This window comes from Podarcis tiliguerta (assembly GCF_965153285.1).
Source record: "Podarcis tiliguerta genome assembly, chromosome: 12".
Classification (NCBI taxonomy): Eukaryota; Metazoa; Chordata; class Lepidosauria; order Squamata; family Lacertidae; genus Podarcis; species Podarcis tiliguerta.
This window is the reverse complement of record NC_139545.1, coordinates 25,245,928-25,273,255: the sequence shown is the minus strand read 5'-3', so window position 1 is coordinate 25,273,255 and position 27,328 is coordinate 25,245,928. Positions and strand designations below refer to the sequence as shown.

At 37.9% G+C, this 27,328-nt stretch overlaps 1 protein-coding gene across 16 annotated transcripts in view; it reads left to right on the top strand.

The window, feature by feature from the left end:
- PALS2 (protein associated with LIN7 2, MAGUK p55 family member) overlaps positions 1-27,134 on the top strand; it is a 39,742-nt gene extending 12,608 nt beyond the window's left edge. For 5 of the 16 annotated variants that reach the window (XM_083405025.1, XM_083405019.1, XM_083405021.1 and 2 more), the window contains 11 exons: positions 6,568-6,686; positions 8,259-8,411; positions 8,903-9,055; positions 9,641-9,868; positions 11,888-12,019; positions 16,046-16,145; positions 16,529-16,597; positions 17,435-17,596; positions 18,196-18,398; positions 18,863-18,991; positions 20,183-27,134. In XM_083405025.1, coding sequence (XP_083261151.1) covers positions 6,570-6,686; positions 8,259-8,411; positions 8,903-9,055; positions 9,641-9,868; positions 11,888-12,019; positions 16,046-16,145; positions 16,529-16,597; positions 17,435-17,596; positions 18,196-18,398; positions 18,863-18,991; positions 20,183-20,359 — 1,623 coding nt within the window. In that variant the 5' untranslated portion in view covers positions 6,568-6,569 and the 3' untranslated portion in view covers positions 20,360-27,134. Of the gene's footprint in view, positions 1-6,564; positions 6,687-8,258; positions 8,412-8,902; positions 9,056-9,640; positions 9,869-11,887; positions 12,020-16,045; positions 16,146-16,528; positions 16,598-17,434; positions 17,597-18,195; positions 18,399-18,862; positions 18,992-20,182 lie in introns of all 16 variants that reach the window. The other 11 variants (XM_083405024.1, XM_083405011.1, XM_083405020.1 and 8 more) reach the window with 3 other exon arrangements.
- The last annotated feature ends 194 nt before the right edge of the window (positions 27,135-27,328 follow it).

The window sequence follows — 27,328 nt, the reverse complement described above, 5'->3', positions numbered from 1 at the left end:
TCTAGTTATGTTTATTGAATTATTTAGAACTTACTGAACTTTGTGCCGTGTTAGATTTCTTTTGGGATAGTGGTACAGCTTTGATATCTTTTTAGCAACTTTCGGTAGATTTGGCTTCAAATGACTAAAGGTAGAGTTCTGGTAGCAGTGCAGCCTACTTCTGCGGTCCTTTCATCTTATACATGCAGCTATATAGCAATAAAAATCGCCTATGGCCCTTTGATTACTCCTATTGCTGTGATCATGCTCCTTCCATTTCACAAGCCATAGAAAAACTTCTACAGCTTCAGGCAGTTTTTAACACTTTAATGTATTATTGGAGCATGCATTAAATCAATAGTCTTAGAAGCAGGAGGAAAGAAAAACTATGGCATTAGGTGATGGCAAAGCAGATGCTCAAAGTTAAATTGTAAAAATAGCCATTTAAACACTGAAAGCAAGGCTTAAATTTTTCCTCGGAGGACAATTCAGAAAACTTAAAAATGTTGTCATGGAATTTTAGCAATTGCTCAGCTTGTGAATGTGTCAAATAAGGAATACACACACTTAATAAGGAACATACACACTTGGTTGGACATACACACTTCATTGCAGAGCCTTTCATAATGATAGCATGGATAAGGGGTTCCCTAGACAGTAAGCAGTTTGCTCAGGGAGGGCCCCAGTTTGCATTCTCTATAAGCTGATCATTTCTGTCTCCGACAATGATTTTTCTTGCATGACAGGTCCTTTTGGCTCTACTCTTTGCACACACACCCCTTTGTACCCATGTGTGCACATACATCTGTGTCCTGAGAACACTTCATGGCATGCATCTGACAAAGTCGGCTCAAATCCATGAAACCTTATGCTACCACAAATCTGTTGCTCTTGAAGGTGCCAGAAGACTCATTAAATGTTCACAGGAGTCATCTAAAACACTTGAGGCAATCACTTAACATTTTTGTAACCCCCAAAAGGCATCAGCTAGTATCAGCTTTGCATCTTTCATGGAAAAAAGACCCCTGTGATGGTTGTTTGTATCCATATATTCATCCCTAGGATCTCCACATAGCTGCTATATATTCCTCAAAATTACTAGAGGCTCTAACCACGATGTAACATCTGAAATATAGGGAACTAAACCTTAACTCACCCAGTTCTCTTGGGTACAGTTGCAAAATAGAGAAATAGTTGTGGGGTAACACATAATCTATGTTGGCTACAATAGGATGCTGTTTTCAAACTTATAATGTGGGGAGAGGACCCTGCAGGCACTATGTTGGTAATCCCCGCCTTAGGAGAATCAATATACCTGAGTCGTAGAACACATTCTTGGCATGAAAAGGTCCTAGGTGCAACCTGGCATCTCAAGGCTAAGAACATAAAGAGACCTGCTGGGTCAGACCAAATGTCCAGTATTCTGTTCCCACAGTGGCCAACCAAATGCCTATGGGAAGCCCACAAACAGAAAATGAATGCAATAGCACTCATGTACTATAGAGAGGGCTGGAAAAGGCTGACCTATAGGAAAGCAAAGTCTGAAACCCTGGAGAGCTGATGCCAGTCAGTGCAAACACTAGATTGGCCTGTGGCAACTTGGTATAAGGCAACTTCTTGTGTTCTTTCTTAAATAAATCAAACTATAATACTTGAGTTGATTCCACTTAGACCGAAGCCCTGGTTTTGAATGATCAATAAACTGTGACTCTTGCATGCAGATCAAGGGTCAGCTTGCACACTGGCGCAGCGTGTGCTCTATGTTCATGGTAGGGTGCCAGGAACAAGTCAGATGTGCCCTACTCTCCAAGTTTGGATGTGGATTTATTCTGTGTATACATATGCTCAGTCAACTTATTTGCCCGCTTTTCTGCCTTGCAAACCTGATGTGGCACATTAACATGTTTGCATGCCACACTAATGTGTGAACTGCTGTGAAACAGCGTGGTGGGTGGGAATAAGCCTGGAAGACCATTCTAACATTTGTGACATTTTCAAACTGAGGGCTTGTATTTGTATGATAGGAGCTGTTGTAACCCAGTTAGGGACCCAATTGGAAATCTAGCAGATAACAAATAATGTTACTGCATCTGTGTTGCTTTCTGATGGGAGTCACTGCTTGTATTGAATTATAAGATTGTTTTCTGTCCTTCAGATGTTCAGTTTTCTCCAGTAGCCTACAAAAGCCATAAATGCCACAGTTGATGTAGAATTGTGGCTGTGATAACAACTGTTGGGAGAACTACATACATGATAAATAGTACGGGCACTAATGGCAAGCATATTCTAAATATCATGGAGTCCTAATCTATATAGAACATAGTTTTGTAGCTAGGGTGGGAAAATAGAAAGATGTAATCTGTTTAAAGCTTCATTCCTAAGTGCACTTACTTAGAAGCAAGTCTCATTATACTCAGCGGGATTTTGGAGTAAGCATGCCTGGAATTGCATTGGGAATTTTGACACTACATAGCTGCTGTGGATTATGAATAGGTAACTATGCGAGCTTGGAATAAGCAAAGGAGTGGCCTAATTTTGGAAAGCATTTTTTAAAAGAATGGCATTGGCCATACTTGTATTAATGTGTAAGAAACAATATTTAAGACTTTAATATATCCACCGTTCTTTACATGATTCTGCTGGAAGCATTGAATTGAAGCTACTCTTGATGGAAAAAAATGTATCATTTTCTTCAAAATTGTAAATAGAATGTGGGGGGAGGGAGAGAGAGAGAGAGAGAGAGAGAGAGACCCTGAAATGAGAAACAGTTGCCTTCAACCTTTTACATTGTACCTTAAGATGAAGAATGTTTGAAATATCCTATGTTTTGCTGTGCCTCTAAAATATGTGGGGAAGGGCCATACCTCAGTGGTACCACGTCTGCTTTGAATGCTGTAAGTTCCAGGTTCAATTCCTGGCATATCTAGGTAGGAATGGGAAAGACTCCACTCTGAAATCCTGGCGAGCTGCTGCCAGTCAGTATCGAGTTAGATAGACCAGGGCTGTTTTCCTAAAACGTGTGTAGCTTTCAGATTAGATGTTATAGTATCACATGCAATCACATGTAAAGGTTTAGGGTTTATAACCTTGATAAATGTGAATTGGTGTTCATGTGGAATATGATGGGCATAATTCATGATGATAAGTAATTGGTTTCTTTAAAGATAACTTGTTTCAAGAGAATTGTATAATTTGTATGTTTACTTTAAAGAAAAGGCCTTCATGCATGGTAGTAAGGAGCTATTGATTAATTGCTGAAGGATATTATCATGGCCAATAGCATGACTGGGTTCAGAAAAAGATTAAACATATCTAAACTGGTAGTCCTGACTTATAGCTATTAACCAGTATGATGAAGCTCATTTGTATGATGCCATTAAAACATTGTCTTCCTTAAGCTTAGAGTGAATTACAGTTCCATATAACTTTTCTTGTAATACATGCCCTTAGAAAGAAATTATACTGGCCACCACAGTTGAATATTACATTCTGGGCTGGACGGACATTAACCTAACCTGTTAGGATCATTTATATCCTGCTGAGGAAGTATGTGCTTCCTCACAAAGATAAATGTCGGCCACTGCATTTTAATAGTATAGATTAATATAATTTGTACAAGACTGATATTATTGTTGGATACATCGCCACTGCTTGAAAATTGTTGAGATTAGTCTTAATTGCCTGTATGTGGAGCTTTATATGAACAACTGTTGATAGAAGTCTGATGTGAAGTTGTTTTTTAGAATGGTGGACATGAACATAATGGATTGGGCTGGTTGCCATCTATCTCTGGATTTTGAATAAAGAGAATCAACATTCATTAAAATTGCAGACCTATCCACACACTAAATTATTCTTTTATATAATCCAAAGGACAGTGTGTTAAAATAAAGGACAAATGTCTGTTGAGCAAATGAGTTTTGAAGAGCCAGCCAATCTACACACAGCAGAGAAAGTCAAAATAACTCTAGAGATACCATGGTGTCTTTCCTTGTTCCAGCTATAGCAACTGGACAGAGCTGAAATGAGAAGCTGTTGCTCCTCAGACTTCCAGTGGAGTGGCGAGGATATGAGGCAAGATATGAGCAAGCCTGGTGCTAGTGGTATGAATGTGCAAAATTTGTGGATCTGTCCCTGGGATGGGATGGGATGTTGGGAAAAGAAGCCGTGGTGATTCACTGCCAGTCACAATGTAATAGGTTATGTTCTAGCCATGGAATTAATTGGGTCATCTTGGGCCAGTCTCATTTCTCAGAATATCTTCTACCTTACAGGGTTGTTTGGATTAAATAATTGGAATAGAGAGGCGGTGTCATGCACATGCTTCCAAATTTATTAGAAGGAAGTTGTCCCAGCCCACTTTGAGACATCTTCTAAAAACTGAACTGTTTAGATAGGCTTTCACAATATGTTTTTCTTTAAACCAACCAGTATCTACTGATGCTTTATTCAGTCTATAGGTATCTATTAAACATAATTAAAGACTGATTTTATTGCTACTATTATGTTGTAAGCAGCCTTGTTACATTTTATGAAAGAGCATATTATTCATTTTCTAATAATTCATTTGCTTTTATAACAATTAACAGTTATAATGTGGGCTCATGTTGCAAGATATGTACCTGAAATGGGCCATATCAAATAAATTACAACAGCAAGACTGATTGTGTTTTGTACAATTGGCACAATATAAATTTTCAAGAGCTACTATATATATTGATTAGGATGTGAGCCTTGGGTTTAGTGAAGTAGAATTTTTTAGTCCCCCCCCCCCCCGGTTTATTCTCAATTATTATACCAATAATAGGTATTATACAAACATCATTTGTCCCTACCACATGACTCCCTAAGACAATGGCAACTTCAGGTACTTGGTGAAATATAGCCATTAAGAGACATTTTAGCTGTGTGCCCAGTGAAGAAGTACTTTCTTTTGTCTGTCCTGAACTGTCCTTGCAATATTCAGCTTCACTGGATGGCCCCTGTTCTAGTATGTCTGTTTTTGTTCACACCATGCATAATTTTACACACGTCTGTCACGTCCTTCCCCCTTCCTTTTTCTTGTTTTCTAAACTAAAAAGCTCCCGAAAGTGTAACCTTTCATCATAGGGGAGTGGATCATTTGGTTGTCCTTTTCCAGATGTATAATACCTTTTTCTGAGGTGTAGAGACTGGAACTGAACACTATGTAGCTTATACATTTGTCTCAAGCATGTAGAAAACCTGTGGGTGTACACAGACATATTAGATGTGAGAAAAATTTCTGTGCATCTTTCAAGATCTTTGAGTTTAAACATGGTGGCAGCTTACACTAGTTGTCTTGGTTTCTTTAGGCAGAACTGGAAGAATATTTTAGATGGCTGGGTGCTAGTATCTGTTTCTTCAAGTTCCAGAACAGCCTGGATTATTAACTTGAATTTTCTGCTATGCCTGCGTTGCTCCCCCTAATCTTTATGTTAACTAGCACAACTGCATTATGTTTCAGAAACCTTAAGAGTGATTGGCAACAACCTTGGTTTATCCACTAAAGAAAAAAAATCCCCATTGCTGTCAGAATTTCTGAAAGCATAATGTGACTGTCATTAGCCTCCTACACATGCTTTCAGTGAGAACTTGTTTGCTAGGAAGAAATGGGATGCATTTATTAGAAAGTGTGGGTATAGCAGCTATTCCTTAAAACCCAACTCCATTTCACTTTGAGAATGGTACTATATGGCTGAAAAATTGTACTTAGTACAACTGGCTAGAAAAAGAAATAGTTTTTTGAAGAAGGGGCTATTAAGAGTGTCTTCTGTTCATCTTATACAATAAAGGCAACTGGATTACAACAGTGCAGAATCTATTGGAATTTTCTCAAATGAGATTTGTGTTCTTAACAGACTTGTTGCTTGTGTTTTTGTGGTTTTGAAAGAGGTAGCTGCTTTTTCTTCTCAGCTTATTTCTGAATACCGCCATACCTCCTTTTCTCAATATTATTAAGGAAGCTTTTAATGTTTGATGTATCACAGTATTTTAATATTTTCTTGGAAGCCGCCCAGAGTGGCTGGGGAAGCCCAGCCAGATGGGCAGGGTATAAATAATAAATTATTATTATTATTATTATTATTATTATTATTATTATTATTATTATTAATAATAATAATATGCACTTAAGATGTTTTGTTTAATGGTGGTGGGATTTTGATCAGCTAAAATTTAATGCAACTGTGAGTGTATACTTGTGCCTTCAAATACAATTGTGGGCCAGTAATTACATCCATTTAGGTTCAGCACTACTGACCATGTCTTTTATATCTCTGTTCTAAGCATACAGATCGGTCCACTTACAACAACATACACAGTAACTGGGTTTGAACTGTGCCATAAGCACTAATGATGACTTAGTTTTTTACACACTTAAATGTAAACTGTTGAAATGCTTCTTTAAAAAAATAATCAGATGATGTGAAAACAGTGTAGTTGGGCCTTAAATAGTTTAATGACAGTTTAAAAGGAAAAATCGGCATGCTAAATTTATTTGATTAAGCCTAACTTTTTAAAAAATGATCTCTTGCTCAACTTCTCCCTTTTCATCTTTGTTTTCAGCAGCAATGCAGCAAGTTTTGGACAACCTTACGGACTTGCCTCCATCAGCAGGAGCTGAAGAAATAGACCTTATTTTCTTGAAAGGAATTATGGAGAATCCTATTGTAAGATCGCTTGCTAAGGTGACAGTGTTGTTTAAATATATATATATAAATATATATTTAATATATATATATTAATATTAACTTCAGAATTTAGCATGAAGGTGGGGCTGGAAAGAGCTCAGTATATGGAGAGTTGCTGGACTTTATCGTGTGCAGTGGGGTCTAGATTTCTGTGTCTATAACCCTCTTGGTATGGACTAGCAAGATTCTGCAGGGTAATGAGTGTGAATGAGTGTGAAGAACTTGCCTCACACTCACAGCTGAATATGCTTCAAGTCCCTGTGTACAAAGTGATGTCATCCAGCATAGAAAGGGGATTGTAATGTTTTAGTACTGGATTGTAGTATTTAATGTTTTAATGTGTTGAAAACCGATTTCAGATTATTTTTCCTTAATAATACAAAGTGATATAGAAACGAAATGAACTATAATTATAAGCCTTTTGAAAGGCCTGAGCATTTCGGGGGGATTTTGTCTGCTCCTTTCAACTCGGTGTTCTACTCTTCCCACAGACACTCTAGATATGTTTTTGGTGACTGAGTTCACTGGCAACTATTACTTAAGGCAGTTTCCCATATTATAAACAGTTAGGATCACAAAATTGTATACATAATTTCAGTAAAGGAACGCTGATCTGTTTTTCTAAAACTTACTATGGTTGAGGATACATCTATACTTGTGCCAAAAAAAATGAATTGAGTAGAGAATCTGATGGCTGCTTAAAGAGAGAAACTAAATATATGAGTTTAAAGTTTCCATATCAGAATTCTTCAATGCACTGTTAACAGACTTTTAAAGATAAAATATGTATATGCTGGAAATCTGGATATCCAGATTACACTTTGCTAGCAACACTTTCCTTGAATCAAGATCTCAAGAATTGTGATTACAATTTATTTGTATGCTGGTTTTTTAGCTCAAAGGCACTCATAGCAGTGAAGAGCAGACTAAAGTAATAAAGTGCCATAAATAGATCAGTGAGCAAAACAATATACAAGACAGCAACATCACAATTCAGGAAGGCCAGAGAAAAGCCTTCCCAATGAGGATTTATGATAGCTCAGTTGGGTAGAGCATGGTGCTGATAACACTAAGGTCTCAGGTTCGATCCCCAGATGAGACAGCTGCATATTCCTGCATTGCAGAGGGTTGAACTAGATGATCCTCAGGGTCTCTTCCACCTCTACAATTCTGTGATTCCGGGTAAAAGGTGCTTTCACTAACCATATATCACCCACAGCTGCCAACTTTGTTGGCCTATTTATGCTTTAAGAAATCAGTTTCGCATGTATGGTGATGGTGCACAGGATTAAGTGAACACTAGTCCCCATAACAGTTGCGAAGGTGAGGAAAAAACCTGCTAACCTTGTTTCTGTGGCTAGATACATTTTATTGCTTCCACAGAGCTGTATGCTAGCCATGGTATCTTGCTTGTTTTGCTAGAGGTAGGGGAACCAAATAACTATTCAGAAGATAGAGTTGTATGCTAGACTATCTGAACAAGCAACCAGAGGCAATACAGTTGGAGAAGCAGAGTTGTTAATCAAAAACTTTCCAGTCAATCTAAGGTCTGTTTTCCAATCTTCACAGGCTCATGAACGACTGGAAGATTCTAAGCTTGAGGCTGTCAGTGACAACAATCTGGAATTGGTAAATGAGATTCTTGAAGACATCAGTCCATTAATGAACAAAGATGAAAACATTGCAGAGTTGGTTGGTATACTGAAGGAGCCACACTTTTTGGTAAGATTACTTCATTCTTAACAATAAAAAATACTTTTGTTCACTTACTATAATGTATCAAAATCAATTTTCATCTAATTAAAGATAAAACACTGTGTCCTTTATCCAGAGAGTTAGTTATGCTTTGCGTCTTGCTGAAGTGGAAGAAACCTCTGTTAATCTTAAACAATTTGTTGCTCTAGTTTAAATGAGATTTAAGCACCACTTTCTAAACTGCAGAACATGCATAGGAACAATTACCTTAAAATGAAAACTAGTAAAAAAGGATTAACTAGAAGCTTACTGTCTTTCTCTTTTGACATGCGAATTGAGCTTATGAAATTTTGCAGTGTCCACTTGTTCACAGAAATGTTGAGGAGTTATTACATTTCTCCTTTTCTGACTGTTGGGGCAATTATCACTTAGATAGAAACAAATGTAACTTTAGTAATTACACTGCTACACTCCATTACATATGTATGTATGTATGTATGTATGTTTTGTTTTTGCAGTCACTCTTGGAAGCCCATGATATTGTGGCATCAAAGTGTTATGAATCTCCTCCCTCTAGCCCAGAAATCAATAATTCTTCAGTGAATAATCAGATAGTGCCCGTGGATGCCATCCGTATACTTGGCATTCACAAAAGAGCAGGGGAGCCGCTGGTAAGTAAATTGTGAAAGAACATTCCGTTTTCCCACCTTCCCTACATACAGAGGGGAGGAATATTCGACATGTCTGTGTGTATTGACTTTCTTGCTTCTCTTAACCTATGTTGTAAGAAGATAAATCCATTCTCAACTGAAGCTATAGCCTAAGGTGGAACAGAAGTAGGGAAGGGAAAACTTCTTAAGTGCATCTGAATAGTTCAGAGTTGTCAAGAGCTGTTCAAACCTTTAGCTGTGTTGGGTAAAATAATGCCATTTACCAGAAGCTCCTCAGGGGCCTCGGTAACTGTAAGCTTGATTTTATATATGTTAACTGGGTAGCATACATTCTTGCTACCTACACCGTGGAATAAACCTTAATGAATTGTCTAGAATCATTGCTGTCAGTTAGCTGAAAGCCTGACAAATAGATTTTTGTTAGCCAGTTCCTTATTTGAAGTACTTTTCATTTTTTGGATTTCAGGAACATAAAAGTTTTAACAACTCTCATGTGATATGCAATCACAGTAGTAAGAGTCTAGTTTTAAAATGTGGACATATGTTGTAGAGATAAACTCTGATACCCTTCCACTGTTCATTTAGGGTGTGACATTTAGGGTGGAGAATAACGATCTGGTAATTGCAAGAATCCTTCATGGAGGAATGATAGATCGACAAGGTCTTCTACATGTGGGTGATATTATTAAAGAGGTTAATGGTCATGAAGTTGGAAACAATCCAAAAGAGTTGCAAGAACTTCTGAAAAGTATTAGTGGAAGTGTCACTCTGAAGATCCTTCCTAGCTACAGAGATAATATTATTCCCCAACAGGTGAGTAGTACTATGTTTCACTTGAAGGCACTTCATTTGTTTCCTTTCATTTACTCTAATGTTAATTAAATCAACTATTGCAGGGGATAAATTTGGTTATATGTTTTATTTTTTCTTTATATTTGTGTGTGTGTGTATGTATGTATGTATGTATGTGTATATATATATATTCTCATAACTATAGTAATCAGTTGTCTACAGTCAGTGGATCACCAATGGCCACTTGATGGAATATAAAATCCTTATGTAGAGTGTATACTATGCAGGATTAATATGACTCTCTTGTTAGATTATAATCTAACATAATTGCACAAGGTTTTCTTTCACTTAGAATACATATGTTGCCACAACTTGTCAGTGTATCAACAGAGCAGGAGATAACCTCTGAAGCTACTCTTTACTGTCTACAAAAGGGTTTTACATTACTTTCCTGAAGGAGTTCTGTTTTTGTGAATTCCTCTTAAATGAGAAAAAGTATATCATTTACTTTGATACCTTTGTGTCCAACATATGCTTAAACTATATGCAGTTTATAGTTAAAACAAAAAATGAGCTACATTTAGTCTTTTATAAATTCTTAGGTTAGCATTTTGTTTTTCCTCAAGATTACAATTTTCTATATTTAAAAAGTTTATGAAAAATATTAAGTCTACACAGTACTAACATGTTGTGAAGCTACATTTGGCTGGCTGGGCTCTGATCCAGTTCTCAAATATGCAGAGTAGAAAAGAAAACCTCATTGCATAAGAAGTGAGCCCATCTTTACAGAAGAAGGATTTGCTGGATCAATTTGTTATGTCAAAAGGGATATTTTTCTTTGAAAAGCACAGAACAAACTATACTGATGAAATGTTTGGAAAGTATTAGTTTTGTCATCAAATATAAATTGTTGGCAGACATTCAAAGTGTTCTCAATTCTTCCGTAATATGTATCTGACTAGTGTTTACCTTTTTGTTTTGATTTTTCCCTAGCATTTTCTCCCAAAAAGGCTCTTGGCTGTGTGCATTTTATAAAAAAAAAAAAAAAAAAGCAATATGCAGCATAAAGTATAGAACCACCCATATATGCTCTGCTGACCTGCAGAAAAACTGGAATAAAGCACACCACATAAATTTAAACTTTAAATGCATTCAAAAAGAAGTCTCTTAAGGCTTACTATTCCATTGATAACTGAGGTGGTTGTAGTAGGAGGAGCAAGGAAGCCATATTAGCTGAGCATGTAAAGAGTACATTCCCTCATTCCATTGGTCAACTGCAGCCTTTCTGCACTTGGAACTAAGGAGCAGGTTTCTTTTCATGATAGATAGCAGGAATCGCCACACAGGTTTCAGTAGTGCACCCTTCTTAATTAAAAATTAAGCATTGCTCTCACCTTCTATGATTATTGTTAGCTAATGTTTGGGAAATATTTTTAACACTTAAAACATAGTTTATGCAGCCTCTTAAGTTTAATGCCCTCATTCATACATCACACAAGTCAAATGTGCATGAGTGAATGTGTGGGCACTCAGAGGGGAAATTGTAGCTGCTGTGCTGCTCTCCAGTTTCATTAATGCTTTGCTAAGACAAGTTCATGGTTTGGCTTAGTGTGTTTGAGCCCAGGCTTGTGCGTCAGCTCTCTCTAGACAAGCCACAATCTTTAACCGCTGTTTAGCCTATGGTGTACAGCTTGTGATTCGCCTGGAATGAGCTAAAGCGCAAGTCTGGGTTCAGACAACAAGTTCAGCAAAACAATGGCTTAGCAAAGCACAACAACAAAACAACCAGGGAAGACCAAGCTGGCTGTGTTCTGCTCTCTGGGAGCCCACACGCTTACTCATTTGGGCTAAGCCATGATTAGCCATGGTCGGGGTAAGTGTGATGTGAAATGCAGACCAATGTCAGTAATTTGTGCCCATTTGTGCTAACTGCTTTTATACTTGCTAGAAACTTAATTGTCTTCTTAAAAACGTGCATTGTCTAAAGTTAAGCAGAAAGCACCATGTGAACTTTCTAAGCCCTTTCATTATTCGTTACAGGTATTTGTTAAGTGTCACTTTGATTATAATCCATATAACGACAACCTGATTCCATGCAAAGAGGCAGGGCTCAAGTTTTCTAAAGGAGAAATTCTTCAAATTGTGAATCGTGAAGACCCAAACTGGTGGCAGGTTAGAAGACAATAAGTTTAATACAATCTTCTCTAGACTTGTCATTTCTTTAGCTTTATTCATTTATTTGTTGCATATTTTATCGTTGTGCAAAGTCTTCCTATTCAAATGCACATTGCAGTATTTTTTAAGACTGATCTGCCTATGATTCAGTGTCATAAGGGATTGCTTGCAAACTTCAATTGTAGACAGCTATTTTTAATGTACATCCCCTCGTGGTCAGAATTAGTTCATTCCAAATGGTTGCAATGAATTTTTATATCAAGAAAAATAATGGAATGAGAGAGACAGGAATGTTTTAAATTGGTCCACTGCTGATTACTAGGGAGCCAGGTTACCTGAGGCTGCTTTATTCAATCGGAATATAGCATGAATGTTTTATAGAAAACCTAGTGAGGAACAATGTATGAGGTGGTAGGTTTCTTATATAACTTTAGGCTAGCGAGGTTGGCAGATTTTGTGTATTTATTGAGCAAAAAAGGATGTGATCGAACTTTGATATTACCTTGGCTCTGTGATTCAAAGCATCTCATTTCACTAGGCTCACTGCTCTAGCAGCTGTGGTTTATCCTAGCATTCTGCCCACTGCATTCTAGTTTTTTTCTAGCTTTCTTTCCAGAGCGTGACTGGGGATCCTGCTGTGTAAGTGGAGATCAGCCCAGATATTTCAAGAGAAATGGAGGTGGAAGAAACACTTCCTATAGAATTATTTGCCTTATTTCCATATAGCTTAGTACTATAAGCAGCTTTGCTCTGTTTTTGCTCCATTTTCCCTCACTCTCCCACCCCTGAATTTCATGTGAATATTGTGATTTTATTCAAGTTGATTGGATTAGATTGATTTGCACTTTCTTACATTATTTACGGGCTGTTGGCAACATATGCAAGTTTTTGAATTTGAACTGGATTTAAGTTTATACACCAGTATTAGGAATAAGTATAAGGAGAAAGAACGACACCTGCTATCTTCAACACTTATGGTTGGGTTACTTTCTAAGACCACAATCTACTGAAATTAGAGGAAATAGTTGTGGTTTGTGTTGCTTTCTGTTCCAAATAAATTGGTAGAAAGCTTTATTAAATATGATTTTGTCAAGCATATAGAAGAACTAATATTTCAGAAGAAGAATCAGCATGGGTTCTGCAAAGGGAGTCATCCACTAAACTTTTATAGTTCTTAGTGTCAAGCATGTGGATAGGGGTGATCACGTAGACAGTGCTGTACATGGATTTCCAAAAGACCTTTGATTTAGTCTTCATCAGTGTCTCCTGAGTAAACTTTGGAATAAGAGATTCATAACTGGTTAAACACAGAAAGCGAAGAGTAGAAATAAATTGAATGTTTACCATAGAGAGATAATAAGAAGGATTCTCCAGGGATCATTGTTGGAACTGATGCTTCTTAAGTTGCTGGCAAGTGATCTCAAGTTAGGGATGGGCAGTGAAGTGAGAAATGACACAAAATTACTTAGCATTATATTTAAAAAAGCAGAATGAAGAGCTTTAAATGGAACTCTCCACACTAGATGAATGGGAAACACATGCCATTGGAAGTTACAGCATTCCAAAGAACATTGGGATTTTCTGGTTGGCATGTTTAGTGCTTCTGTCAATACCTTGGTCACTCTGTGGAGTTATTAGGCAGTTGGCACAATTGTTCCTAAGCACCATTTTTCTACTAAGAATTACTTCAGTTCCTTAGTATTCAGGGGAGCTGACGACAATGAAGCAATTATGAAGACTTGTGGAGCGGATGGAAGACTTCCAGTGAATCTGATCACTGGTGGAGCTCATTTTAGATTGTACCCCATGGCTGGAATGTCAGTGAAGAAGCTGTTCTTTTTCAACAATGTTTTATCTTCAGGGTGTTTTCCAATGGAACTTTTCTGTGTGGGTCAGGGCCTGCAGTTTGGCCCATATGGTGATGATAAGGAATCTAGTGGGACTTGTATGCAAAGCACTACAAGGATAAAGGCACTTGTGTCTGCTGCCTATCAGATGCAACAATTTTAATCATGTCAGTCTATGAAGTGATTAGAACATTACTTGGTCCTGTGGTCTTGATTCAGTTGGATTCAGTTTTTGAGGTTGAGGAATGTGGACTAGCTGCTTGGACAAGTACAGCCCACTTTGTGTCTTTTCAACCCTTGCCCATCTTGATTCATTACAAACAGCAAGGGATTCATCAGCTGTGTCCAGGAAGGTGTTAAACATTTTAAAAGCGACAGTGGCTTGACTACTTCTGAATAACCCTACTCTGGGCCCAGAAATTCTTAATTATTGCTTGGTTGCTGATATTCCTGTTCCGGGCTGAATATTCAAGCACAAAGTTGTTTTAGAACTCCAGGCACATGGATCAGGCACAGTTTCTAGATTTTCTTCAGTCAGGGTTCAGGTCTGGCTTTTGAAGCATGGGCAGGCTATTGAGACTGCTTTGTCCTTCCTAGGCTGGGAGAAAAACAGAAGGAGAGCAAACCATTCTAGACCTCTCAGTGGCTTTTGATAACTGTTGACCATGGTTTCTTTCTGTATAGGCTTTATGATGTAGGCATTAAGAGGGTTTTGCAGTGGTTCACGAAGGGGCTCTAGAAGGGGGCTCTGGTCGTTACTGTCTGACTCCTTGTGGCTAATGCTATCAGATCCTGCAGATCCTTCTGTGTTGTCTCTCCTGCAATGCACACGAGGCAGATAATCATACCTTCACATCGGGGTCTGAACTAGTGGTGGCTAATTGGGAAAGACATCTTTGTTATGGTGGATAGCTCCTAAAGAAGCTGTGATGTGCAGCAGCTGTGAAAAAAGTGAATTCCATGTTACGAATGATTAGGAAAGAGGTCCAAAATAAAACCTCCAGCATTGTAGTGCCTTTATACAAATCTATGGTGTGCTCTGTTGGTCCATCTGTACTTGGAATATTTTGGATGCTGCATCTCAGAAAAGGATACCCCACAGCTGGAGAAGGTGTAGAAAAAGCCAGTCAAAATGAACAGGGATTGGATGTAACTTTCAAGAAAAAAGCTACATCTGGGGCTTTTTAGTTTAGAAAAGGGGTGAGTAAGGGGAGAGGGGAGATGAACAAAGGAACATTATGTCTAAGGTGGAAAAAATGGTCAAAGGATTCTCTCTCTCTCCCATGATACTTGTACTCTGAAGTAATTTAATGAAGCTGATTGAAAAGAGATAAAGGAGAGACAAAAAAAGAAAAAAGGAAGGGCTCCATACAGTGCTCAGTTAAATTGTGAAATTTGCTGCCACAAGTTCTGGAGGTGACCTCTAGATAGATGGCCTATAGCTTCTTAGAGAATAGACAAATTCATGGAGGATAAGTCTAGTATGGAATACTAGTCATGATGCAATTTACAGGATCAGAGACAATATGCCACAGCAGCTGATTTTGACAGCAGAAGAAGGCTATGGCTTTCATTTCTTGCTTGTGGGCTTTCAAATGCATCTCCTGGGTCACAGCAAAAAGCAGGAATACCGTAATAGATGGATCTTTGATCTGATTCTGCAAAGCTCTTCCTTGTGTTGGGATGACATTTTAGTTTGCAAAATAACAACAAATGAAGTTCTTGGGAGATTTCTGAAGAAATTGGAAGATTCATGTAGACCTCAGTCTAAATCTGGCTATAAAATGTTTGAAATTGTTTATGAACCACTTGAGTCAACATTTCATACTAGAAATAAGACTATGAAATGAATGCTTAAACATTTAACTGGTAATAAACCAGCAAAACTACACTCTGGGGATGTTCAATGAAGAGTAAGTTGTAGTTGGGTTTTTTGGGTGGAGTGCGGGGGAGAAAATTCAAATCACTGTTTCAGAAGACCCATCTATTCTGACACCCACATTGAACTAAATGTTCCAGTTATTACCTAGTAGCAGTATGTGGTATTGCTTTAAATCCAAACATGTTGCTGTAGCTAAACTGCAGCATATTCAATAAGATCTTTGTTACATTAGTAGTAGTAGTAGTTGTCGTTTTACTATGAATTGGTGCCAAAACATGTTTAATTTGATTCCAGGCTAGCCATGTCAAAGAAGGAGGAAGTGCAGGACTTATTCCTAGCCAGTTCTTGGAAGAAAAGAGGAAAGCATTTGTTCGACGGGATTGGGACAATTCAGGTAAGGAGCACAGCAGTGTAGTACTTTGCAGTGCTTCTGAATCTGCAAGTTCAAGAAGCTATGAACAATGGAAGTGCATCAGTGATTTTGGCAATTACAAATTATTTGACCTGAGATAAAATAAAAAGCAAAAATTAAAATATTCACTCCTTTGCAAATTTGAGGCCTTTCTGCCACCTGCTGGTACACAGGCAATATGAAGTAGAAAGCAAACTGACTTTATAAACACAGGTATTTGTTTGCTACAGCTGCAGAAACTCAATTTACACAAGGGTAGTATAGTTTTTGCTTGTAAAAGATAATTCCAATCTTTCCTAGCATTGATGAAGGTTTATCCTGAGTTGTCATGGAGTATATTTTTACTTTCCCCCATTTATTTTCAGGTCCTTTTTGTGGAACAATAAGTAGTAAAAAGAAGAAAAAGATGATGTATCTCACAACTAGAAATGCAGGTATATGAACTTTTAGCATTAAATACTGCATCACAACAGAACAAACCCAGCAAGAACATTTTGAATTGTGCTTGATTTATATTTTGTTTCTTAATTTATAATTTTCAACATAAGGAGAATATTAATTTGAAAAAAGCGCTTTTATCTTCATTTCCTCCTGTTACGATACTTATATATTGAGCACCTGTTCTTATCTATACTAGTCCAGAAAGTGGCTCCTGGTGAAATTTAGCTTTTCTCTATTTCCATTTGTATATTCTTGCAATCTAACATAATGTTTTCCAAATCATATTTGGAATATTTTATATTATTCTTGAAATTTGCAATATTTATATGCTGCTTTTTATGATAGCTGTCTTCCCAATGGCTTCTATGTAGTATTAAAATACAGGACATAACAAAGTAAAAGCAGAACCCATAGTAAAAATAATAAACTCCAAAGTGGTTTCCCCATATTGTTTTGTGTTGTTGTGTGAAAGCGTCTCCATGTATATGCAATAAATGTAGGGAATGGGAGTTTACCCACTGGCTCTGCTCTGTGTCTGCATTCAGCACTAGTGAGCAAGGAGTCCTCCATTCTGTTGGGAACCATGGGGTCATTATTATTCCCAATTTGTGTGAAGGAGTGAACCCCTTTCACAATGCATGGGTGTTATGATTCAGTATGTGTATGTACTGAACATCCGTATACCGCCAAAAGCCCAGCAAGGATGTTAGCATCCTTGGGAAAGTTCTGGAGGAAATTGTCTGTATCCTAAGGTATAGCAAGAGCACTGAACAGTGTTGAAACTGTATAATGTTCCACTGTCTTGTTTTTATTATGTTAAATGTGTCCAGAATTTGACCGCCATGAAATTCAGATATATGAGGAAGTAGCCAAAATGCCTCCGTTTCAAAGAAAGACATTGGTGTTAATAGGAGCCCAGGGAGTGGGCCGAAGAAGTTTGAAAAACAGGTTTATTGTACTAAATCCCACAAAGTTTGGAACCACAGTGCCATGTAAGTTGTATGTACTGTCACTCTTGATTCTGACCTTTCCCTTCTTTCTCTCTGATGATGTTAGATTCAGGCTGGTATTATATATTGTGATGCAAGAAGAAAGCTAGAGTAACTGCAGATTAAAACACTAGAAATAAACTTGGCTCATATTTTGTAAGTAAACATTTTTACAGTTCTTTTGGGGTGGTGGTGTAGCTTTGTCTGACTAGCAGTAATTGAGTGCCAGCAAACTGCATACCAAAACACACTCGCTTGGGGAGAAGAAGCTGCATGGAGCTTGGATTTATTTCCGATTCAACATTGGGCTGTATGTTATGTAAGAATGTCTGCAGTTCCAGTTTAAAAATACCTTGACAATTTTGTTTATAATTTTAAGAGTGACATTTGATGTTTCTGTTCAGGAACTTCTCAGGTTTTTGGTGCCAGCATTTGAGAATACAAATTGGTAAAAATTGGGACCCCACCCTTGGTTGAAATGCCATTCCGCTCATGTAGGACACGTTTTGGATCTGAGCCCTGTAAGATCCAATTGCATGAATAGACAAGTGGCGATGTCAGTCTAACTTTTGATGTGTTGTGCATTTGTCAAACTTATCTAGTTACATCACGAAAGCCAAGGGATGATGAAAAAGATGGTCAAGCCTACAGGTTTGTGTCCCGAGTTGAAATGGAGGCAGATGTTAAAGCTGGAAGATACTTGGAACATGGAGAATATGAAGGAAACCTTTATGGCACCAAAATAGATTCTATCCTTGAAGTGGTTCAGACTGGAAGGACGTGCATCTTGGATGTAAATCCACAGGTATGCTGGAGTAATACTATATTCAAATAGAAGCATCAAAAGGAAAGATTGTTTAGCTGACCATATGAAGACAATTTTAACCTTAAGAGAGCCTCTGCATTACAGATAGTGACTGTAATCCCATTAACTAAGCAGTGAAGAGAACATTTGATTTGCAGGTGCCAAAGCATAGCAGAACCCTTCTCATTAAAAGTGCAGCTAAAGATACTTTACTGCAGGGCTGCAGCTTTTGGTCATCATTAGCTGTTACAACGTTACATAATTTATTCTCATTTATGCTAATTTATTTGAATCGTGCAAGGCTGAATTTTAATATTTTAAATGGGGGAGGTGGCGATTATATATTTTGCACACTGCCATCCTCTTAAAGTTTCCTGCTTTTAGTGTATGAAGTTTTGCAATACTGCTCCTTTCTAATTAATCTCAGAATGTTGTGTGATCTAGCTGATGCTCTCTTTCTCTAGGCACTTAAAATATTGCGGACTTCAGAGTTTATGCCCTACGTAGTGTTCATTGCTGCTCCAGAACTTGAGACATTGCGTGCCATGCACAAAGCCGTGGTAGATGCGGGGATTACAACCAAACTTCTTACAGTAAGGCAAATCTAACTTTTAAAAATGTATATATGAACAAACTTGACCCACTGCATCAACAGTAGCATTTCTATGCCTTGTGTACTTGGTGGCCACCTTCAATCCCTAAGTTTCTTACCTTTCTTGGGTTTTTACACCATGAACGCTTCCATACATTGCTGCAGGTGGTACTTTTCCTTCCCCTTGATAACCGCTGCCTTACAGAAGGTCTAGGTAGGCAGATGGCTTTCCTAAGTGATGTTCATAATGGGGTTTGTTTTTTTTTAACCTCCCAATACACGAGGATTGGGTGTGTGGATATGATTAATGCAGCAAGTAAAGTTAATGCGGCATTTCCAAGAAATTTGGCTGTTTAATTGAAAGATGGCCATACACCTTGTTTCTGTGAAAGGGTGTGATCTTAAAGATGCATTATAATTATCTACTTCTCATAGCATGGCACCTGGTTTTTTTCCTGCCATCCCTCAGTAAAATCACTTGGGGTAGAATGCATTAAAACAATGAACACAGAAAGTATATGAAAGGTCCATAATGAAACATCAGGATGAACAGTGAATGCAACCCATAAATTCACCAGTGTGAGTAAAACCATAATCAGAATGACTTGCTTTACATGTTAAAAACAGCTAGGCAAATTAAAAGGCATTTCCCTGGTGATGAAATTACATAAAAAGAACTTAAGGAGTAAAGTCTCCCTGGGAAGCGTATTTCTCAGGTGAGGTATCTCCCAAGTCACCACTCATATATAACTTTAGATAGAGGAGGGCCTTAGATGATGATCCCAGACTTTGAGCAGATTTGTGTGGTAGAATGCTGTCCTTCAGGTACTTGAGTCCCAGGCTTTTTAGAGCTTTATATATAATCACTAGCTCTTTGAAATGTCTTTGGCAACAAACTGGCATCATTTGTAGGGTTAGTGTTAAGATATGTTGGTACGGATGCAGCTGCTTCACTGTGTTACTGAAGTTTTCTAGGGCTTTTTCAAATTCACGTACATTGTATTGCTGTAATCTGAGCTGGAGGCAATAGTGCTACTTGAAAAAAAATATTTTCAGAGTTGGCTGATTCAGAGCTATAGTCAAAACCTTAACTGAAGTACTATAAAACCTTAACTGAAGTAAAACAAAAGCAGAATTTATAGTTTCCTTTGCTTTTCAGATCATGTTTTAATTTGTTTCAATCTTCAAACAGGACACTGATTTGAAGAAAACAGTTGATGAGAGTGCACGGATTCAGAGAGCTTACAGCCACTATTTTGATCTGATCATTGTGAATGACAATCTAGACAAAGCCTTTGAAAAGTTGCAAACTGCTACAGAGAAGCTGAGGACGGAACCACAGTGGGTTCCAATTAGCTGGGTATACTGACAGTTCTTTTTGAAGACTGGTGTAAGCACCAAACTAGGCTTTCTGCACATCATAAACATTATGCCGATAACACATTGTACAGAGGTGCCAGTCACTAACAGCACCTGATGCATTTGTATTCTGTGTATATTTAGATAATGGTATGCTATTCCAAGTTTTTATACAATATATTGAAGGGAAAGTGTACTTAATATGTAATTTATTTTAATTTTTCTAACTTTTTACAAATCTTTCTATTCATACCACATGAAGGAAATGCGTTGAAGCATTTTTATAAATGTTTTGATTTACTACTTTGCCTTTTACTCATCTAAGGAACATTCACTTCTACATCTGGTCTTACATTTTCACTGTGATAAGGAGAAAAATACTTGAAAAAATGTTGTTGTTTTTTGTAAAACTCTGTTTAAATCAAGTGTTTTATCCGGCTGGTTTTTTCTTATTTAGAAGAAGACACTAATCCTTATCCTAATAAACATGTATCTCTCCTTGACGTGATCAGAATTTTCAATACTTAAGCAACCAGCACTGAGCCATGTTACTGACACCTTTTTGCTTAATGTTTATAGACATGTTTTGCAGTTGTCTTGTCTTAGGCAGATGTACTGTAGACTTCCCTGTATATCTTTTTACTGAAAGTAAAAGCAATACCTTGAACTTTCCCTAGGAGGCTGCTCTGGTGAGCCAACATTTCTACCCATTAGAAACAAGTATTACTGTCTGAGTTATGTAATGTGATTCATTGTGTTTGGGATCATGGTGAAATAGCCTAAGAGAGCCTTACGACACAGAACCTTGCAGTGAGGCTCAGCATGTAGGATGTTTGTTCTCACTTGTGAAAAACCATTGCTTTAAAATAACAGAACCTGCTCCTTTACAATGACTTTGCTCTGTATTTCTATATTGTTCTGTGACGCGCTTTTATTTTACGCCAGAATATTATGAGTGATTATGTGTGTTATGAAATATGACGTGATGGGACTTCTGAGCTACATGTTACCTTGTGTTATTCACCAAATAGCTTGTGAACCTAAAATTATTGTCAGTTCCTAAAAATCAATGTTATTTATAAGTGGGTTTATTTATGTTTTACAATCATGTTTCTTTTTCTTCCAGTGTTCATAGTAACTCTTCTCTTTCGGCAAAATTAATTCATCTACTAACTTAGATTCATATTCGCTTAAATACTTTTGCTGATATATATTCTGTTTAATGAATATAAATGCAGATTGTCACTCAGACAAACCAGTCTGGTGACCATAGTTTATATTATGCTTGCTGTTGTAAATACGCCCATTCATCACTAACAAGCTAGGTGCCTGAATTGGTTGTCATCTGCCATTTCATTTATTTTTTCCATGTGAAGGCAGGCACTTGGCTTCAGATTTTATTTTCAACACCAAAGTTCCATACATAGGATGCCAACAAAGGAGAAGCTTGGAAAAGGCTGAGACAGTGCAAACAAGTTCTTAAAATGTTTTATAATTTTTTTTGATTGTGCACAAGAAAACAGGGTTTGGATAGTTTTTACCTTATACAGAGACACGATGAGACACCAAAAAGGTATTATATATTTAAAACCTTTAAGGTATTTTTTTAAATACTTCAGTATATTTTGTAAATGTTATGCAGATTATTGCATACCTTTGTCTTAATTGCTGTTGCTACTTAAGATTTTAGCTTTTAACAATATAACATATTTTTTAAGAACTTCTATTATGTTAAATCTCTAGGCTACGTATTTGAAAAATGTATTCAGCTGAGACTGTGGAAAGATTATATTCCTCTGTGGTACCCAGAATGACACTTTAAAAGAGTATGTCTGCAGTTTTGATGCTGTTGTAGGATTAAAGGATGAGGCACAATGCGATGATTACTTTTGGTGGACAAAGCTGTGTTTAAATGGAACCTTGCAAGAGGTCAGTGAATCCTAACCTCAGATGTTAACTCCTGCTCCTTTGTTTTCCAGTGCTTCAGTAGGTTTGGTGCATCATCTTTGGACCAGCTTGAGCAAAGGTAGCCCGGGATTTGGGGCTCTTCTTGCTCAGATTCCAAACGTGAACTATTTTTGAGAGAGAGAGAATCCTAAGACTGAATAGCCACATAATCTGCTCCCTATCCTCTTAGCGTTCTGTTCTGCTTTTAGCACAGTGGATGGGTATGGCTCACTTGGGTTGGAAAGCAGGAAGAGCTACTAGCAAATAGGTCAGAGTTTCATGAAAAATTAACAGGAATTAGATGTTGGTTATAAGTCCCACAAGCTCTGAAAATGGATAGTGCTGCCCAGGGGCAGTAGACGAAAAGAAAAGTGATAGGAAACACTAATGTTTGTCTTAACGGCTGCCTCTAAAGTCAGGCACATTGAGAGAGAGCTAGCGAGCTCTCTGGACATGCAGTTTTTATACTGCTACTGTGAAGATTTTGGAAGAACTGGTTAAACTGTGTCATTAGGAGCAGCATTAGCCAAGCCATGGGTTAATCCTTTTGAGTCCAACCGTGGTCTGGTGTGTGTTTAAAACAACATGTGTCATTGCCATTCTCTAGCAGGAAACAGATCTAGGAACAACTGTGTTTAACATGAAATCATGCCTTTTCACAAGATGGCAGAATAAACTGACTTTTTGAACTGTGATGCCAAAGGAGGGTTGAGCTAGCTCCTCCCTAATTAATATTCAAGAAGTGATTTTACTTTCCACACCACAGTGCCACTAAATCAACTTTTGCTGTACTTGTACTTTAAAATGCTGAACTTGCAGCATTTTCAAATGTTGAGCCCTTGTCTTGTTATCATACGTTTGGAGGGGAGAGGCGGATAATAGCAGCCAAAATCCCGGTCCTTCTGCTGAGGACAGTGCCATGGCGATGTGCTCAGTATTGTACTGTTGTTGTATCAAGACTTTTTAAAGAGAGGGGCCACAGCTCATTGGCTCAGAATCTGCTTTGCATGCAAATGTACCAGGTTCAGTCCCTGGCACCTCCAGGTAGTCCTGGAAAGACTCTCAGAGAACTGTTGCCAGTGTAGCTACAGTCCGAGGCAGATGACCATTTGCCTCTGCAGTTTCTGGTGCATAATGATCCCAAACGATACTGGAAAGAGCAGTTGCTACATTATGTGCTTTTAGGGGCTCAAGCTGGGTTTTTTAAAAATTGCTTCCCTCCCTTCTAAAGTGAGAAGAATGCGGGCAACTTCACATGTATTTTCCATTACCTGAGAGTAAGCACCAGTGAACTCACATACATACATACATACATACATACATGGTTGTGCTCTACATTCTAATTACCCAATGAAGCCACTTGTCACTTCTGCCAAAACACAATTGCTTGCCACTTTTTGTTTCATTTGCTGAACTGCACATGATCAGCTGTGTGCCACCTATAGGTAAAGGGACCCCTGACCATTAGGTCCAGTTGTGGCTGACTCTGGGGTTGTGGTGCTCATCTCGCTTTACTGGCCGAGGAAGCCGGTGTACAGCTTCCGGGTCATGTGGCCAGCATGACTAAGCCACTTCTGGCGAACCAGAGCAGTGCACAGAAATGCCGTTTACCTTCCTGCCGGAGCGGTACCTATTTATCTATTTGCACTTTGATGTGCTTTCGAACTGCTAGGTTGGCAGGAGCAGGGACCGAGCAACAGGAGCTCACCCCATCGTGGGGATTCGAACCGCCAACCTTCTGATCGGCAAGCCCCAGGCTCAGTGGTTTAACCCACAGCGCCACAATAAAAATAGCATTGGTTTATCCGACTGCCTCTATTGGACATAGTCTAAAGTCACACAGATCAGCAGGAATTAGAAAGATGGGTAGAAATGTCCTACAGTTGTAGGTAAGTCTGGTAGAAAACAAATGGAACACCTTTAAAAGTGCATTGGTCATTTTACTACCCACCTTCAAAGAAATATGTGCTCAGTGTCTCTTGAGAGAGCTTTTTATTGAGGGATAAAAATCTGGCAATCTTCTAAAAGTGAACTGTAGATCTTAAGCCAACTTATATGGTTGTATTTTTTTTAAAGAAAATGTTTTATTTTGAATTCCTTGGGTACTATGCAGTTCATTGCGCGATACAGAGTTTAATACGTGTACATAAGCTTAGAATGAGAATATTGGAATTCTGCTTGCAGTTTTTTCACTTGAAAAATTCACACCAAAATGTTGAGGATTGCAGACAATATGGATGAGGCTGATTCAGATCTACTCAAAGTTAAGTTTAGCTTATATACGGCTTTTTGTATGTATCCGGTTACTTGATCTTTTGAACAACAGAGCTGCTATAGTGTTAAAATATTCTCAAGTAATTTGTAAATATATTGCCTGGGCCATTTCCATATTATACTGTAACATAAGGAGTAGAAGGTATCTAGTGACAGACTATAAGTCTGCAATGTAAAAATACAAGGGTGGAGGTAGAGCCAGGGCAGGGCAGAAGGCATGGGAAATTGAGTCTAGGGGTTTTTGGTGAGCAAGTGTTTCCCTTTCTGCTTCACATCATGCAGTGATGCCTTAGAGATACATGTATCTCTTTGTCTTCAATGGAAACTTACGGGATGTGTACACCAAAAACACAAATCCCTTTGCTTAAGTATGAGGCCCTGTTTGTCTTGTGCTAACAACTTTGCTACAGTTGTAATGAACTCTCTTTTTAGAAAATCTATGAATAAACTGAAGCCATTTAACCTTGGAGAAAACTACAGGAAGGTTGCTAGAGCTTGCTTTAGGGGTCACAGATTTCCAAGCATGAGTTTTTCCTGGGAACTTTTTTTTTAGAAAAGAAAACCCAGCAAATTAAGGCTTCATAAAATAAAAAAAAATCAAGTCTGAGTGAAATGTATGGGCTAGAAATCTCAAAAGGAAGATGCGGTGGTATATCCAGGGTTTCAGTGCTTTGTTTTTATACTGTCTACAGATGCAGAAGAAACTATATGTCGGCTTGGGTACTTTATTTTATATTGGCTGTAGAATCTTTGGGAGGGTAGTGGCAGCTGCTTTCAAGAACTCCAGTGGAGTCTTGTGAGCAAGGGAGAAAGATGATCTTGTTCCGTTCTTCAAATGGCACAGATGTGCACAGAATTGGGTATCAACTAGGAAGTCCATATTGGTTTTCACTCTGGGAATGATGATACTAGACACAAAACAAAAAAGACAAGCAAAAGTCATTGATGTAATGAAATAGTATGAAATTTGCTGATTTGGGATCTTGAGTATTTTTTTATACCCTCGGAGCAAGGTACAGCATTCCATAAGCCGTAAGGAAGTTGTGTGGTCTAACTGGGAGAAGTTAATCACAGTTTTGGTATCACTGATCCAAATTTTAAATATTTTCCCAAATTTAAATCAGAAGTTTTTGTCTTGGCTGTAAACTACTTTGGCTGACATTTTAAATTACAATTCAGTGTTATGACTTGGCTGCTAAAAAGGAACTTTGTCATTATAAAAACTAAGTAAATAACAGCTATGAAGAGGATAAAACAGTTGGCCACAATCTAGTTATACCGGTAAGTGCTTTTTTTGTATTTAAAAGATCTATTAAAAAGTATTGAAGGGCTTTGCCTCCTATGGGTTTATTTTGTAGAATGCTATAGTGCAGCTTCTATAGCAGACAAACAAATAGTTTATTGCAGCTAGGAGAGTAATCTCCCCTTAATTTTCCCTACTGAATAGGCATAGGTTGGATCTGTTGTTTTGGCAGCACTGTGACAGAGAACTTTGATCAGTCTTCCATGAATTAATTTTAACCTGCTTTCAGTTTAAAGACAAGAGAAATGTGTCATTGAGGCTGTCCTAAAATAGCCATTCTTACATGCTACTAGAAAATTGGTAAGCTTTATCAAATGGGCAGTGCACTGATCAGGAAAAACAAACCTTTGTACAGGCATCAGTATTCAAACTAACGTAGCATATCAACTGCCACTAACATGCATTTTTTATATTCAAGTCCTACACAACTGTACATTATTGTTATTATTATTTGTATTTTATAAGGATAGATTCCAAAACTTTGAATTATGTCAAGGTTATACAATTCATAATTTAGATTGCTGGTACTTTTTAGGTTTTTATGAAGCATCTATCACTTATTATTTGGTTTCTGTATGTGCACTGAAGTTGATATGTATTATTTGTGCAATCTGATTAAACCTTGGACTTTAGTCCTCTCCAGGCCTTATTGCCCTAAGAGACAGCATTGGTAGCAGAAGGCTGTGTGTAGTTTAAGTAAACTTCTGTGGTGAGGAGACTTGTACCTACTTGGAGGCTTCCTATACAACTGAGAACCAGGAAAGTCAATGTTTGCAGTATCATGGGGAGCTTCAATGGAACGAACAAGGCTCCTCGCTGCAGAAGTTTATTTCAATTGTGCAAAGGGCTGGAAGGATTTGCATAGCCTCGAGAGACAGACCTAAGTGCACAGCCTTGTGGCTCCATTCTGTTCATGTTGCCTCACTGGGCAGTCACACCTGAAGAGGACTTTCGTCGATAAGAATTGTAAGATGTCCCCTTGATAGCCTAATCCCAGAAAAATATTGTCTGGTACATTGATCAATTTAGATTATTCTGATGGACCACGGGGAAATTGATTAACTGCTAAAGTAGTTCCATAGAACAAGGCTAAGTGCTACTCAGCTAAAACTACAGTAACTTTTTTTTTAAACCCTCAATGTTTTCACGCTAAAGGCATATGTTGTTCTGTATAATTGTTGAAATGTACAAAGCTGTGAAATCCTGTTAACTCCTAATAAAGTATTTTTGTATATATGAAATAAATTTAATATTGGAAAAAGGGTTGCCTTGCAAGTTTTCCTGGCCCTTTCCTGAATGCCTCTGATGGAATGTTGCTGAACATCATTTTGTAGGGTAAATGTCACCACTGAACGTCACTGCTTTGCTGAGAAAATGGGGAAAACAATGAGGGGCCAGACAGAAATGTACAGATTATCCATGCGAGTGAATTCCCTCTTTAATTGAGTAAAACAT